General features: G+C 37.1%; 1 protein-coding gene across 1 annotated transcript in view; it reads right to left on the reverse strand.

Annotated features, from left to right (window-relative positions):
• LOC144445885 (speract receptor-like) overlaps positions 1-15,000 on the reverse strand; it is a 15,652-nt gene that overhangs the window by 207 nt on the left and 445 nt on the right. The window contains exons 2-19 of the mRNA XM_078135526.1: positions 13,614-13,783; positions 12,944-13,256; positions 12,229-12,369; positions 11,589-11,746; positions 10,436-10,565; positions 9,534-9,721; positions 8,218-8,304; positions 6,770-6,970; positions 6,268-6,348; positions 5,943-6,047; positions 4,909-5,146; positions 4,206-4,358; positions 3,725-3,905; positions 3,087-3,227; positions 2,285-2,408; positions 1,348-1,591; positions 766-864; positions 342-433 (exon numbers count right to left, since the gene is read on the reverse strand). Coding sequence (XP_077991652.1) covers positions 342-433; positions 766-864; positions 1,348-1,591; positions 2,285-2,408; positions 3,087-3,227; positions 3,725-3,905; positions 4,206-4,358; positions 4,909-5,146; positions 5,943-6,047; positions 6,268-6,348; positions 6,770-6,970; positions 8,218-8,304; positions 9,534-9,721; positions 10,436-10,565; positions 11,589-11,746; positions 12,229-12,369; positions 12,944-13,256; positions 13,614-13,783 — 2,846 coding nt within the window. The remainder of the gene's footprint in view (positions 1-341; positions 434-765; positions 865-1,347; positions 1,592-2,284; positions 2,409-3,086; positions 3,228-3,724; positions 3,906-4,205; positions 4,359-4,908; positions 5,147-5,942; positions 6,048-6,267; positions 6,349-6,769; positions 6,971-8,217; positions 8,305-9,533; positions 9,722-10,435; positions 10,566-11,588; positions 11,747-12,228; positions 12,370-12,943; positions 13,257-13,613; positions 13,784-15,000) is intronic.

A 15,000-nucleotide genomic window follows, 5' to 3' on the forward strand; every position in this document is an offset into this window, starting at 1 on the left:
TGAATACCACTGTGTCTTGTCATGCTTTTGTATGATACGAATACAGAATGACCTAAGTTTACTCAAAGTCACCACACAGCAATGCACTATCATATGCACTGTACTGTACTATATTTCACTGCATTACACTACATTGCACTGCACTGCACTGCGCCACGATGTGCTACTCTGCACTACACAATACATCACTAAACTATACTATACTATGCACTACACTACACTACACTACACTGCACTGCACTGCACTGCACTACATTGCACTTATCATTACATTGCACTGTACAACGCCGCACTGCACTGCACGATACTGTGCTACACTATATACTACTCTCTTTCCTTACCTTCATAGTAACAAAACCCCGTTCAACTGTTGCATAGCCTCCGATCTTATCTAGTATTTCTTTGCACTGTGTACTAACGTGGATTTTCAGGGCTGAAGATATGACAAATTCAAAATTATCACTCGATATACGTAGAGCTATCAGTATGTAAAGTACATAGTACATTTATTACAGTGTATATCTCAGTAGCAGACAACAATCACCAAAGACTAAGTATGTTTATACAAGGTTTCTATGGTGGTGGTGGTGGTGGTGGTGGTGGTGGTGGTGGTGGTGGTGGTGGTATGCCCGTGGTGGTTTTAATTTGTTGCCTTTAGTTCCGTCGACCTGGAAGTTCTTACTATTTAATATTTAGGAAACACGTTTGTGGGAATGATTTTTTTTTCTGAAAAATGAAAAAAATGAAAAAAAATTGTCTTATTACCTAGACCATTGGACTGCATTCGTGACGTAGTGTTAATTGTATCTCCAAACAGACAGTAGCGCGGATTGGTTAGACCGACCACACAAGCTACAATTGGACCTATGTATTGCAAATGTAATCAAAAGTTACTGGAAAACAATTCATGTGTTCGTTTCTACCATGTGTACGTTCTATCAGTTCACATGACTTCCAGCAAAACTGACGATGCCGTTTGCGAAGTAACGATAATTCAGCAAAAAAAGTAAATATTATTCACAATGTTAATTCTCAATTTCACACAATAAAATATTCCAATATATACTGTGATACAATTGTAAAGTAACATATCAAAACAGCGTTTTGTCTGTCATTTCCAGTGTCTCTCACGTATAAATCAAACCCTAACTAAAATGAGCATATTCACTGCAGTTCTGTGTTCTGTTGACCTATACATTTTTTATCTGACACAGTCTTAAGTTTGTTTACTTTACATTTTGGAAAAAAAAAAAGGTATTTCGGGCATTGTGAAAAATTTCGAATTCTCGTCTTGCAGTTGTCTGAAAAAACTGAATCACGTGACCGGTCATATGATGGCGCTCTCACCTGAATGTATTCCAATGCGAAGTTTCAAAATGTCATCGTGGCGATGGCGTATCTTGAATGTGGCTACGGACGACAGTAGATGTAGGGCCGTTGACGCAATCTCACCTGCGTGGTATATACCGTTTCTAGTTGGTAGACCAGAGACTATGACGTAACCGTCGCCAATGGTTTCCACTTTGTAGACGTCATAGTTCTCAATAATACCATCAAATAAGGAGTAGAGGTCGTTCAAAAAATCCACAATCTGAAAGTTTGAGTTTAAAACAAAAATGTTGGATGTAAGTCTATCTTCGAAAAAAAACTGATTGGGATACGATTCATCTGCAAAATTGTGTTTGTTACAACGTTTCTGAGCTATACTGAACATTGAAGAAAGACACCACTCAAAGAAATAAAGCTATTTTCATAAACTATGAGTCCTGGAGAGTTATTTTATGGTTTTACAGAGCCTACACTACGTGCGATTTCAGAGACACCAATTTCAATTGTGCCTCATTTGGTGGTTATTACTATCGCATTGGAGTCAACATAAATGTATATGCAATACATGAACAAGGAATATTAATGGCTAATGCGGAGTCATAAGTGCTTAATAACTCCAGTGAAAACGCTGTTGAAATATCGTCGAATGAGTTTTTCAAGTTTATCCACCTCAGACCATGGATCTCGGGCATGGATTACGCTACAACAACCAGTATGTGTTGTGTTATAAAACAACAATCGAGGCTGACAAGTCGCAGTTATGCAAGTCGCAGATCGCAGTTCAGTTGTGCAAGTCGCAGTTGTGCAAGTCGCAGCTCACATGTCGCATGTCGCGATCGGATTTCCATATGTTCAAAGATATCAAACAGAGACAACAACCCACACATGTACATTAAACGATAGTTGCATATGTCAACATATCGTTCTGTAAAATATTGGCCTCTCCTAGTCTCACCTGATGTGGCGTACTAACTGCAGACATGGCTGAGAATCCAACGATGTCAGAGAAATAGATAGTCACCATATCAAATGCTTCTGGTAACACAGTGATACCTTTGATTAACTGAGCTGCTATTGACCTGAATAAAGAAATCCATATTTTGTATATTACTGTATTTTGCATCACGTATACAATGTTCTTTCCCTACAAACTTACATTTCTCCAAGTTTAATGTTCACGCAGTTTACCGTTACGTAAATCTAGAAGTGCACCAATTTCCACGATATTGGTACATATTTCCCTAAGTGCATATTTCTTTTTCTTTGCCTGTTGGTTATGAGGTTAGATTCATTTCTTTCAGAGGTATGTTTTGGGTCTTTCACATTTAGCTTGTAATTTCCTTTCCTCGGTGTGTGAATTAGTTGTCTCAGGTTGTGTATGTATTTGTTTAATATTACATGGGTCAATATGTCTCCAAATCTTTACGAGTTTCCTTCTGGGAGTCCTACCAATGATTTGTTTTCAATAAGACAAGTCTTCGTAGGAGACACAGCCCTCAAATATTTTATTTCTATGTGACTGATGTACTAGAAGAAATTAGTGGTAACAACTAAATACTAAATGTGTCTGTGATATGCAGGAAATGGTAGGATGTGCTTGAGTATGTGTTGTGTTATAAAACAATTATTGTCTGGCCTTATTCAGACACTAGTAGACGTCATATTACCCCTCATGTTGTTATGTACCATCTATTTGGCAAGGCTTTCAAAGCGCTCTCAGAGCCAGGTCAGTGTGCAACGGTCATTCTTAAACTTACGATGGTAGCATACGAGATAACAATTCCTCTGTATTATCTTTTTGGAATTTGAGTTCTTCAGTTCTGTCGTCAACTATCTGTTCCAAGTTGTCGGTGTATTTCTCCATTCTATCAATCACATTGTCCATAATATTCTGTTTCCTATGAAGCAAAAGAATAATAAGAGAACATTACAAACAAACAAACAAACAAACAAACAAACAAACTCACTAACTAAAAAACAAACCGTAGCTGACACCACTAACAAACAAACAAACAAAAACGAACGAACAAACAGACAGACAGACAGACAGACAGACAGACAGACAGACAGACAGACAGACAGACAGACAGACAGACAGACAGACAGACAGACAGACAGACAGACAAACAAAACAAAACAAACTGTAATTATTGTTATTGTATTCACATCACCAAGGTTGATACTATTATCATGTACTTCTGTAGCTGACACTACTGAAATTTATCAGGTCTGTAACAGGCTTGGAACAGGTCTGACCAGTCAGGTCTGTAACAATCTTGGTAAGAATTGTGTCGCCTCAGATGTTGAAATACAACAGCACATAGTTTTTAGCAACGTTAATACGTTCTGTTTCAGTTTAAATTGGTTTAAATTTAAAAATATAACTTGTCCTTACAGACCGTCGTGCAATGGACTCAGCATCCGTCGAATTTTGGAGAAACTCGGGCGTCTATCCGGATCTTCTGCCCAGCAAAGATCTAAGGTTTCCATAACGCATTCTGGGGCTAGTTCTGGCATGTCGGCTATGTCCGCTCGAAAGGGTGGTGATTCAACGTTCTTCACTCTCTCAAAAATAACTGAAAGCGTGCAATAGTAATAAGACAGATGTAGCTGTACGCTGTTTAAAGATTCATCGCTATTTTTTTTTTACCAATCTATCGTTTCTTCCTTTGACAAAGAATAGCCAAAAACGTTACTGAAATTCACTATACTCATCTTTAGGAAAACATTTTTGATTTTATTGTTGTGTGTGAGGGGTGTATGTAGGGAGTGGTTGGGTTTTTTTTTGTTTTTTTTGTTTTGTTTTGTTTATTTGTTGTTGTTGGTTGTTGTTGTTTTTTTTTGGGGGGGGGTGTTTCTTTTTGTTTTATTTTTACCTTCTGGGTCTTCATCATTGAAGTAGTATGGAATCTCACGGGTATATATTTCCGTTAGTACCATTCCGAAAGAATACGTGTCAGCTTTCTGCACAACTGTATCCTTCAAAATCCCTGGGTGTCGCAAACATTCGGGAGCCTGCCAATATGTATCTGTAGATTGAAAATTATGATTGTTTTTTTATATATATAAATTACAACAAAACAAAATTGCACTGATATATAACTCTAAATGTTTTCAATGACAAAATTATGCTTTATAATTCCTACTATATTTACCCCGTTAATATTAATATTTCGAAAAAATTTGACATGGACCAAACCCCTAGTCAACTCCCTTAGTCGATGATCTGAACCAAGTACTCATCACAGCAACCCTTTAGAATGGTTGACAAAAACTTTTAAATTGCGATTGGCTGAAATCCTGGAAATTTCATTTTGAAGCCCTAAGTTGAATAATATCCAATATGTATGTAACTTAATATTTCACTTAAAAAATCGCATTTTAGCTTCGAAAAAGTATTATTTTTGTCTTCGACCAAAGAACTCCCAGTTTTTATAAAGAATTTAGTTGATGACGGCCATGACACACATGGGTCCTTGTTTATCCCGTCTAGCTGGCACTGTGTGCATTTGCTAAAAAAAAACACTTAGGCGAAAAACAAAGTGATGTGAGCAAGTAACAAATTTAGAAAAGTCTTACTTCTATACTCATCCTCTTCATTCAGATAGTCCAGTATTTCGTCTTGCCTAAATAGATGCATCCCGAAATCTGTCAATTTTAAGACCCATCTGTTATCAACAACACAATTGGATGACGTCAGGTTACCATGCTGTTTTATAGGACTACCATGAAGGTATTTCATCCCCTTCACAATGTCTGCTATCAACGACGCCCTAAACATGCTGTCTAGCTCTATGCTGGTATTCGCCAAGATGTCCTGAAAAAAATGTGATAAACAAGAAGTATAGTAACGGTGGTGGTTGATAACTATGGGTCCGACCAAACTGTTCATGTATCGGCACCATTCTATAAAACGCGTCTTTACGTTCAGGACATCTGCATTAATTAGACATAGTTTGTATCATCCAGATATCAACTCAAAAAATATCCGTTACAGAAAAAAATGACAACAATAAACTGTCCTAGAGGTGAAACGTCCAAATATAGATGACATACTGATGATGCTGACCTTAAATTTTGATTTTCAATTTGCGATATATCAATCACAAACTTTGTGATGTAATTACATATGCAAGAGGTTCGATCTTCAGTAGGAACGCTACTCCAAGAACAGGAAATACAGGGGGGGGGGTTCATAACGTTTGGGCTCTGGAGAGTCAGGTAACGAGTTATTGTCACACATTTCGCACAGTTTTTTAAAAACACCAACATAAACTTTGTTTCACATACATTGTCCTAGCAGTGGTCCAATGTCTACTGACTCCTCTGACCAAACAAGGGATCACTACTATTACAGCGCATGCGCATATGAAACAACATAAAATGTGATGTTTCTCGGCAGTCGCATGTAGTTTATGCACTGACGTGAAATCATGAATTGACTCTCTAGAATCTATATTTAAAAAACTGTCATTAGTTCCTGGAGTGAATCTATATTTTAAAACTGTCATTAGTTCCTGGGAGTGGTCCACTTTCAAGTTATACAGGATTCCAACAATACATTTTTGTATGTACACAAGACCAAGTTCATATAGTTATTAACCATACTTTACCTGTAGACTACCCCGAGAACAATATTCCATTAATATGCATATATGAGGATGATATGGGCATGCGCCAATAAATCGATTAAGATTTGGATGGTGAAGGTCTCTGATCTGTGGGATGAAGAAAGGAATTTGGGATTAGATAATATAAATGCCATTATAACATAAACTGGTTGGTTGGTTGGTTGGTTGGTTGGTTGGTTGGCTGATTGATTGATTGATTGATTGATTGATTGATTGATTGATTGATTGATTGATTGATTGATTGATTGATTGATTGATTGATTGATTGAACTACTCATATCGAATAAGTTGTTTGATATCAACTTACACGTTTCAATTCCACTCTCTGATCCCCGCTCAGCTCTATTCGAACTTGTTTGTTGATTGTTTTCACAGCACACACTTTGCCCTGTCACAAATCAATAGAGAAAAGTCAACACGTTTCTTTGTGTCAATGTTCTCATGTATGTATGTATGTATGTATGTATGCATGCATGCATGCATGCATGCATGTATGTATGCATGTATGCATGTAAGCATGTATGCATGTATGTATGTATGTATGTATGTATTCATGTATGCATGTATGCATGTATGCATGTATGCATGCATGTATGTATGCATGTATGCATGTATGTATGTATGTATGTATGTATGTATGCAAAACACTTGCCATCATCCTTACTCGTTATGTAAGTGTTCCTTCTATTCGATCGTGAAGAGTATAAAACGAGTACAATAAATCATTGTAGAATAATTCTTTTCAAAATTAAACATCAAAGATTGTTCTCATTTATCAATTCCAGTTCTCAGTCTGTATTTATGCTTACCTTGTATTTACCTATTTGTATCTGTCTACCTAAAATATTAGGAGGTGACATTGAACCTGTTGCCATGGATTTCATGCCAATGGCTTGTGTCGTTTGTTCGGTATCTTCAAACTTGATACTTTTCCATGTAACTATCCATACCATATTGTCCAGATCGAGTTTGTATTGTCGCTTTCTATTGTGACAAATCATTGTTATAATCTGAAGTTTAGTTTATACTTGAACTTAATAAGTTGATAATATGTATCTATTCTTTAATCAATACTACGTACTACTTAAAGGTCAACACACAATATGAGAAATTGTGGGCGAAACTGAGGGCGCTCCTCACAATTAGACTACCATTTTGTGAAAATACACACACCGGTGTAAATAATGTTTCTTGGGTCCAATACATAGGGCACTGAACGCGTTCACGTGCACAGTAGCATACAGACCCTTCATTGGCTTGCACTGCCAAAATGCGCCATCAACCTGCAACTTATTGACCAATCAAGAAGCTTCTTCTTTACACTCTGAAGTCATTGTGGCCTATTAAAGTGACACAGGTTGAGTTTATAAGCTTGTTTACTCAAACAATATGAAATAACTTATACCAAGTCTATGTTTGTAACTCAAAATATTGCAAAACATTTTTTTTAAATGCTTGTGTAAAAAGTTTGTTATTGTGCGTGCAATAAGAAACTAGTAGGAATTTACTGAACATTTTATACGTATAATAAATTACGTCATCGGATCGTTGTTAATTTATTTTTTGACACCAGGTTTGAGTTAATTACAGTTAATTACAAGTGATGGCTAAGTGTGCTTCAGTAAGTACAATGTTACGAGTACCTTTTAAATATGCAGCAAGAACTACGCCCAAATACGTATAAACTCAGCTTGTGTCCCTTCAAATTACACGACGTATTGACCCACCCCCACCCCCACCCCCACCCCCACTCCCACCCAAGAAACCCATGTAATGGTTTGTTAATTGCCATCAACCAAATGAGATTGTGGATACGTGCTGCTAAGAAACGGAACCCAAAACCCTTATGTCAATACTAATACATGCATTTTGCCAACAGCAAACTTTAAAGAAGGTTTTGCAGTCACGTGGTGGCAACAGTAGTACAGTTATTCTAAAGGACTTATGTTCAAAACGTTGAACTTAAGGAATGAAAAAAACACTTACTTGTATCCATATACATATAATAGAGGCAGCAAGATACAAGCCCCAATACAGGCTCCAATGACAGGCTTAAGGTCATCTGATTGTAAGAAACATCATGATAGCGTTAGAGGGAACTACTAAAAGGACAGGTTGGTTTTATACTGGCCACATTTCTTTATGTTTAGGAGACCCTGAAAATTCATTTTCACAAATTCTACATCGTGCGACAAACCTGTCTATATCTGAGAACGAGTTACAAAACATTGTCAAATCGATCTGGCTTCGAACATACCTTCTGTACACGGGAAGTTCTTGGTGTATTTATCCCTTGCCCAACAAACAATGCTGGGTCTTGTTGTTTATGATCGTGAAGATTCATCTGTGCCGGTGAATAGTTACAAGTATATTTAGACTCAGTATTGCTCCAAAATGCTTAGATATCCTTAGCGTTCATACCGAGGCTATTGTTTAAAGGGGAACTCCACTCCAGGAAATGAAGGCATTTTTGTAAACTATATACTCTTTAGTTTTGGTTTACGTTTTCATTTGAATGTATGGTGTCATTGTCTATCTAAAGTAGTACATGAAACTGGTAACGAGTCATTCTGTTGTCCCCACCCACATTTTCGTGTTAATGTAAGTAAGAAACACAGTTTCGGCGATGTCTGACGATATCATTTGTATGATTGTCAATGGGAAAAGTTGATATTGTCACCTATACACTTGGGATCATCAAAGCCACAGTAGGGTGCGTCTCTGGGTTTACCACCCACCGTCGGCCAACGTATCACATGGGTGGTTTGCTGAAATATCTGGTGAGATATATATAATAGAACAGTATTTTAAAACATTAGTGTAAACTTGTTGAACATAAAATAGTTTATTTACCGTGAATTTGCGTGGGGTAGGAAGCCATTGAGGTTTATAAAGACCCCTTCCTGTTCTGAGATGTTATCAATACACGTTTTAAAATGGTTAACAGATGAAGTAGCAATAACTCTTTCTAGTAAAATGTTCCTTCCTCATTCTTAGTCACGAGTTACGTCTATATCTCAGTGTTCTTGTACAAAGTCGGCAAATCAATTATTGGCCGCGTGCATCGTCAGTAGCTCACTTATTGACCGTGTGCCAAGTTAATAACTAACTTATCGGCCGTGTGCCAAGTCAGTAACTCATAAAATTATTGGCCGTGTGCCAAGTCAATAACTCATTTATTGGTCGTGTGCAAAATCTGTTAAACTCATTTATTGGAGTGTGCCAAGTTAATAACTCAGTGAACTTATTCAAGTTGACCATGTGCCAAGTTCATAACTCATTCATTGACGTTGCTCAGGAATTCACGTATAGATTGTAAACTGATGCCAAATAAGTACTGTTTACCGAATTTGCATATAAGTTATGTAGGTATTATAATCAAGATAGTGTAAATACAGAATAGGAAAATGTGGGCACTTGAAGAAAACTTATAATTAGAGGTACGACTCTAGAAAGTATATCAACGTAAGTCAGTAGTCTATATCAATATGTGGCAACATGTACTGTTGTAACAGTTTGTTTCGATCTTAGTTTGTCGATAGCCTGTTTTCCAAAGTAGTATTTTGAACTTACCCTGGAGCCGTCAGTTTGGTAAGGGAAGTTACCAATTCGTACCATACCTTTACTTGAACCAAGTATGGTATACGTTGGCCTACCGTCGCTGATGTAAGTCCCTTCATCTATTGTCCGGTAATTCAGAAGGTCATATTCACCAATTGCGTGTCCAGAGGCATTCAGTTGTAATGATATATTAGTAATACCTATGAGAACAGACAAACATGTTCCCAAATAGAGGAACTATTGACAGAACTTATGTCTCAGCTCTAAAATGAAGTTGTGAGAAGAGCGACTCACTCACCAAACGAGCTTTGCGATTCTCTCTCAGTAGCAATACAATGAACAACGCGCTGGATCGTTTGTGATAATAATTGGTCAATGAAACTATATATACAATTGTTGCAAAGCATGATAACACAGGTAGTGCGAAGATCTCGTTGTATATTGTCGTATTCATAAATAGTTTCACGGAGTTATAATTACTATGTGAACAACATACATGTTTATCATAGTATCGTCCAAATAAACTTGTGAGTGTTAGACGTTCATATGACAAAAATACCCGGAAAATCCTCTTCGTTTGCTTAATGAATACAGTTTAAGGTTTAGCGAATCTCTGTTTCTGAGATTTCAGTTGATGTTTGACTATAGCAAGTCTAGGTATGCCTAACCTATAAGACACCTGGTACATTTATGTCATTCTGCCCTCAGCGGTCTTCTCAGAGGGGGTATGCAAGACTGATGAGGGCGCACCAACACAGCATATTTTCCGAAGTTCAACTTGTCTAGGCAATAACAACTTTGAAAATGAGTATCATGACACGATAAAAGTGGCAAAGGAAAAGTACGTGAGCTTTTCGGTATGCCTTTATACCATGTGACAATGAAGAATTCTACGCATAATAAGGCTAACTTACTGTCAAATGTTACGCCTCCAAAGTAAGGAACCATGTTCTTCTGGGAGTATATTCCAGATGCAAACGCATTGTTCAAAGCTGTCGACAACAGAATTACAGCATCATACACATAAAAGGCACGGTTGTCCCACTGTCAATGCAACGAAAAATAATAATAAAGTAATATAGGGTAGATAGAAAAACCGATCGCAGTATACAAAGTCTTATTTGTCATATTTATAGAACATTTACCACATCTGTGATCCAACTACCTGACCATCACGTGTGTCCAGAGATAGCACTTGGTAAAGTACTTTATACTGCCCCATGGGAAAACATCACCTTCGGCAAAATTAGTCAAAATGGGACTTTGTCTCATACCACATTTACACAACCTCGGCACAAGATTTACGAGGGTGGAATATGTTGTTAATGTGATATTACGTACACTATTGTAAGAGTGTTGTTCACATATAGCACCCAGCGCGCAGTGTAACTTCAGGCTCCCGATGTATTCATAGTAAAAGTATAAAAAATAAACGCGAGAATCACTAAAAAGAGTTATTCAAATTTGCAATTACTACGGACATTTATACCAGATATGATCCAGTAACCTGGGCAAATGTACCTACCACCCTGTTTCATATATACTTAATGTGATTTGTATTTTCAGCTTTCGATCTAGTTGAATATCGTTTTAACAGTTCTCGTTGTTATCTTAACTAACACACAACTTCAGACAAGTCCAGCTACATCTTTAGGCTAGACTGCAAAAAACACACAACTCGTCGCTATCGGCTTTGTTCGATAATCTTCGGAAGCGCAGGCAGAGAAAGTCACGTGTTAAGGTAGCACAGACTGGCACATTCCCATTCGGATATATTCATTTATTTGTTATGTTTTTAATATCATTCCCCCCCCCCCAAAAAAAAAATGAAATCTCGCGAGACTGCGAAATCTCGCGTAATTGAGAAACATCGTTTTCATCTGAATGGGGACTACCTCATTGATTTGACAAGCCTGATGTTTTTGAACAATACGATTCATATTACAGTCTGAGGTAATAGCTATAGGTTGAAATTTATACACAATAGTTCATTGTAATATTCAAGCTTAAAAGTCAATTTTCAAGATTTCAAGTTTTAAGATATAGTCATATAAATAATCATCATACCATCGATAAGTCGACTTGCATCCCTGTCACTAATGCTGATCTAATTTGCATATCAGTTCTGTATGCTTGTAATTCTTCAAATGCAAGATTAGGTCGCTGCACTTCGATGATGAAAACTGACTTGAAGACCTTATCCACAATACTAGGATCAGTACCAGCTGTTTGAAATAGAGTGTTGACATTTTTATGCAAATATATATATCAGTGGTAATAAATCGGGCCTAATATTTTTGCATAATTTTATTAATGATTCAAATTATTTACAGTTAGGTAGACTAAACATCTGAAATAAACTCTTCAAACTTTTGCTTTTACTTTGTGCAAGAAATTTCCAGCCCATTCTTGGTTGAAATCAAGAAAACAGTCTTTTGAAAATTTAACAGAGAGAGGTCAAAATGATATCAAAAGTTAGACATTTTAGAAATTCAATATGGCCGCCAAATCCAATATGGCCGCCGACTACTCATAAGACTATGGGAAATTAAAGATTGACAATGTCCTTGAAAACAAGACGGGTGATATACATATTGGGCTGGCAGGTGTACACAACACCCCTTCTACTTAGCTGAAATATAGCCACCTATAAAGGGATATATTATTTAAAAAAATCAAACATGAATCACTCTATTATTGTACTTACCCAAATAATCCTGACTTCGTCTAAACTGATAATCTATACTGATTCCGACAATCATGTATTCACCACTCGCCAGAAGCCCAGCTGTGTACATGTCGACAGCAAATTGCCGAAGTTGGGACACTTCTCCGAGAAATAGGTAAACTATGAGAGGTAACACCGTGATAGATTAAGTGTAGTATAATCGAGATACAAACCCTCCCTCCCTCCCTCCCTCCCTCTCTCTCTCTCTCTCTCTCTCTCTCTCTCTCTCTCTCTCTCTCTCTCTCTCTCTCTCTCTCTCTCTCTCTCTCTCACTATCTCTCCCCCCCCCTCTCTCTCTCTCTCTCTCTCTCTCTCTCTCTCTCTCTCTCTCTCTCTCTCTCTCTCTCTCTCTCTCTCTCTCTCTCTCTCTCTCTCTCTCTCTCTCTCTCTCTCTCTCTCTCTCTCTCTCTCTCTCTCTCTCTCTCTCTCTCTCTCTCTCTCTCTCTCTCTGTATTTTGATATATATCTGTCAATAATGTCTTTTTCCCCACCTTTACCCTCCTATTTAGCATTTCTTATTCTGGGCTTTTTCCCTATTATATTAGCTGCGTGTCTATCTAATCCCCTGTCGCTGATTCTTTCCCAGATGGCTAGGTTTACGATCTCTCAGTGAATATGCATGACATGTTGTACTGGTTACATACGGGTACATGTGTGTGTGCATGTGTATACTACAATTATTTATAATACTCACTTCTTGTCAAGTCTTTGGTAGACTTGATGATATTCGGAAATGGTGACGTTTCATTCCCATCCGGTGAATACCTTCCTCGAAATGTTTCGTAATGATGTATTATGACACCGTTCTCCCCAAACACTGTTTTGACCATACTGTAAGTACTATGATATATAGCCTCGTCCGAGGCTATGATTGATGTAATTTTCCAGTCCATAGCTTTATACAAAGCCAATATCGGATGTGCTACGTTTGATCCATGGGGTGCAGCTCGATAAAATGTCCTAAATTCGTATTCTCCTTTGTCGTTGACGCCATCATCGTTACACATCTGAAAATTGATATGACGATTTGAGGCAAAACGTACTCTTTGTGAAGTTACTAGAAAGACTATGTGTCGTTTCAATTAGGCATGCGCAGTATGATTATTTTCCATCTCATTACGTTTTCAGGAATGAATTACCCAAGGCACCAATAATGTAAACATGTGAAATGATACATTCTATCTCATTACTGTGAATACAAATAAACAGTTCTGGGTTTGTATCTCCCTTGTTTCACCAGACAGTGATGTTGATTTGTGTTCACATTTGTATTTGTTGGTGTACTTATGTAAGCAGCAAGTGTGGTGACGTATGATGTGCGTAAGCAACAAGTGTGTTGACGTATGGTTTGTTGGTGTACTTACGTAAGCAACAAGTGGCATGGATATTGATGATGCCACTCTTCCTTCATGGACACATGAACATCCGGGACCTACAATTGCAAAGTATCCTTCTCTCCAGTATTCCAGTATATCTAGCATGGCGTTGTTTATACTACAATTTGTGTTTTTATAAGTCCATTCAATTTTGGTATCTGTGTGAACAAAAAAAAAACTTATCTTACATTCGAATTCATCAGACATCGCCAGAACTGTATTTGTCACGCATTTATTTAAAATCTTGGATGTACTACAATATTGGTAGAAAAAGGAAACTTCTGATATACAGACTCAAAAAAGGACTGCAACGCATTGCTTCTGAAATTATCAAATTCTGATATAATTTAAATACATGCAAAAATATATATTTATGCTCGACTAAAAGCTGCACTAGCTGTTACTACCAGTAACTGGAGTGATATTTTTATATATATTCACCCAAATACAAATAACCAGACAATGAACGTGTTAATTACTGGTCGGATTGTTTCTATAAGTAGTGCAGTAAAAAGTTGAAATAATGTTCGTATTGGAGGCTCTGATTTTAGGGTGCGGACCTTAAAAAATATTTGATTTGATTTGTTGTACCATGTCATGTACACTACACAAATACATGTACCAACAGGTGATACAATACTGTTCAGGGTGTCTGGTATTAAGGTAAAAAGTCATTGTATATCTAACAAAACAGATTCAAAAAGCATTCCAGTTGCATCTATTGTAGCTTGAAACGTCAGCGATGATAATGTGTTTTAATAGTGGTACACATTTAGAATCAGTCAGTATGTCTTTAAGTGTCCTTAGCTATGTGTTTTAATAGGTGTATACATTTAGAATCAGTCAGAATGTCTTTAAGTGTCCTTAGCTATCCATATTGTAGTCTGAAAGATTGAAAGACGTGCGCGACAAACACAGTTTCAGAGATATTTAATGATTTCAGAGTTTACCTAGGTTGCAATATCATGTACACAAACCAGTATTATGCAACCATAATATCACATGTTAGTAACCTATAAATATCCGTCTATATATTGCCTCCGAATTCGTGAAAGTTTGTATAAAAAAGGGGGAGCGAAGGGGGGGGGTGCAAATTGACAAAAGTGAGTGATTCTTCGCAGATTGGTTAAATTTGTTGTATGAACAAATTTTCTTTTGATCATATACAACGATAAATTGATATTAATATCTGAATTGTATACATGACGACTGTTTCCTTTTTCTGTTAAAAACGATTTGAAAATGTAAGGTTGTGAATAGCCAGTAAAAAAGTGTAATTAAACCGGAAGGTCGTGATTAGAGGATAGTGGATAGATAGAAGATGAAGATGAAGATGAAGATGAAGATGAAGATGAAGATGAAGATGAAGATGAAG

This window comes from Glandiceps talaboti, chromosome 14, assembly GCF_964340395.1.
Source record: "Glandiceps talaboti chromosome 14, keGlaTala1.1, whole genome shotgun sequence".
Taxonomy (NCBI): Eukaryota; Metazoa; Hemichordata; class Enteropneusta; family Spengelidae; genus Glandiceps; species Glandiceps talaboti.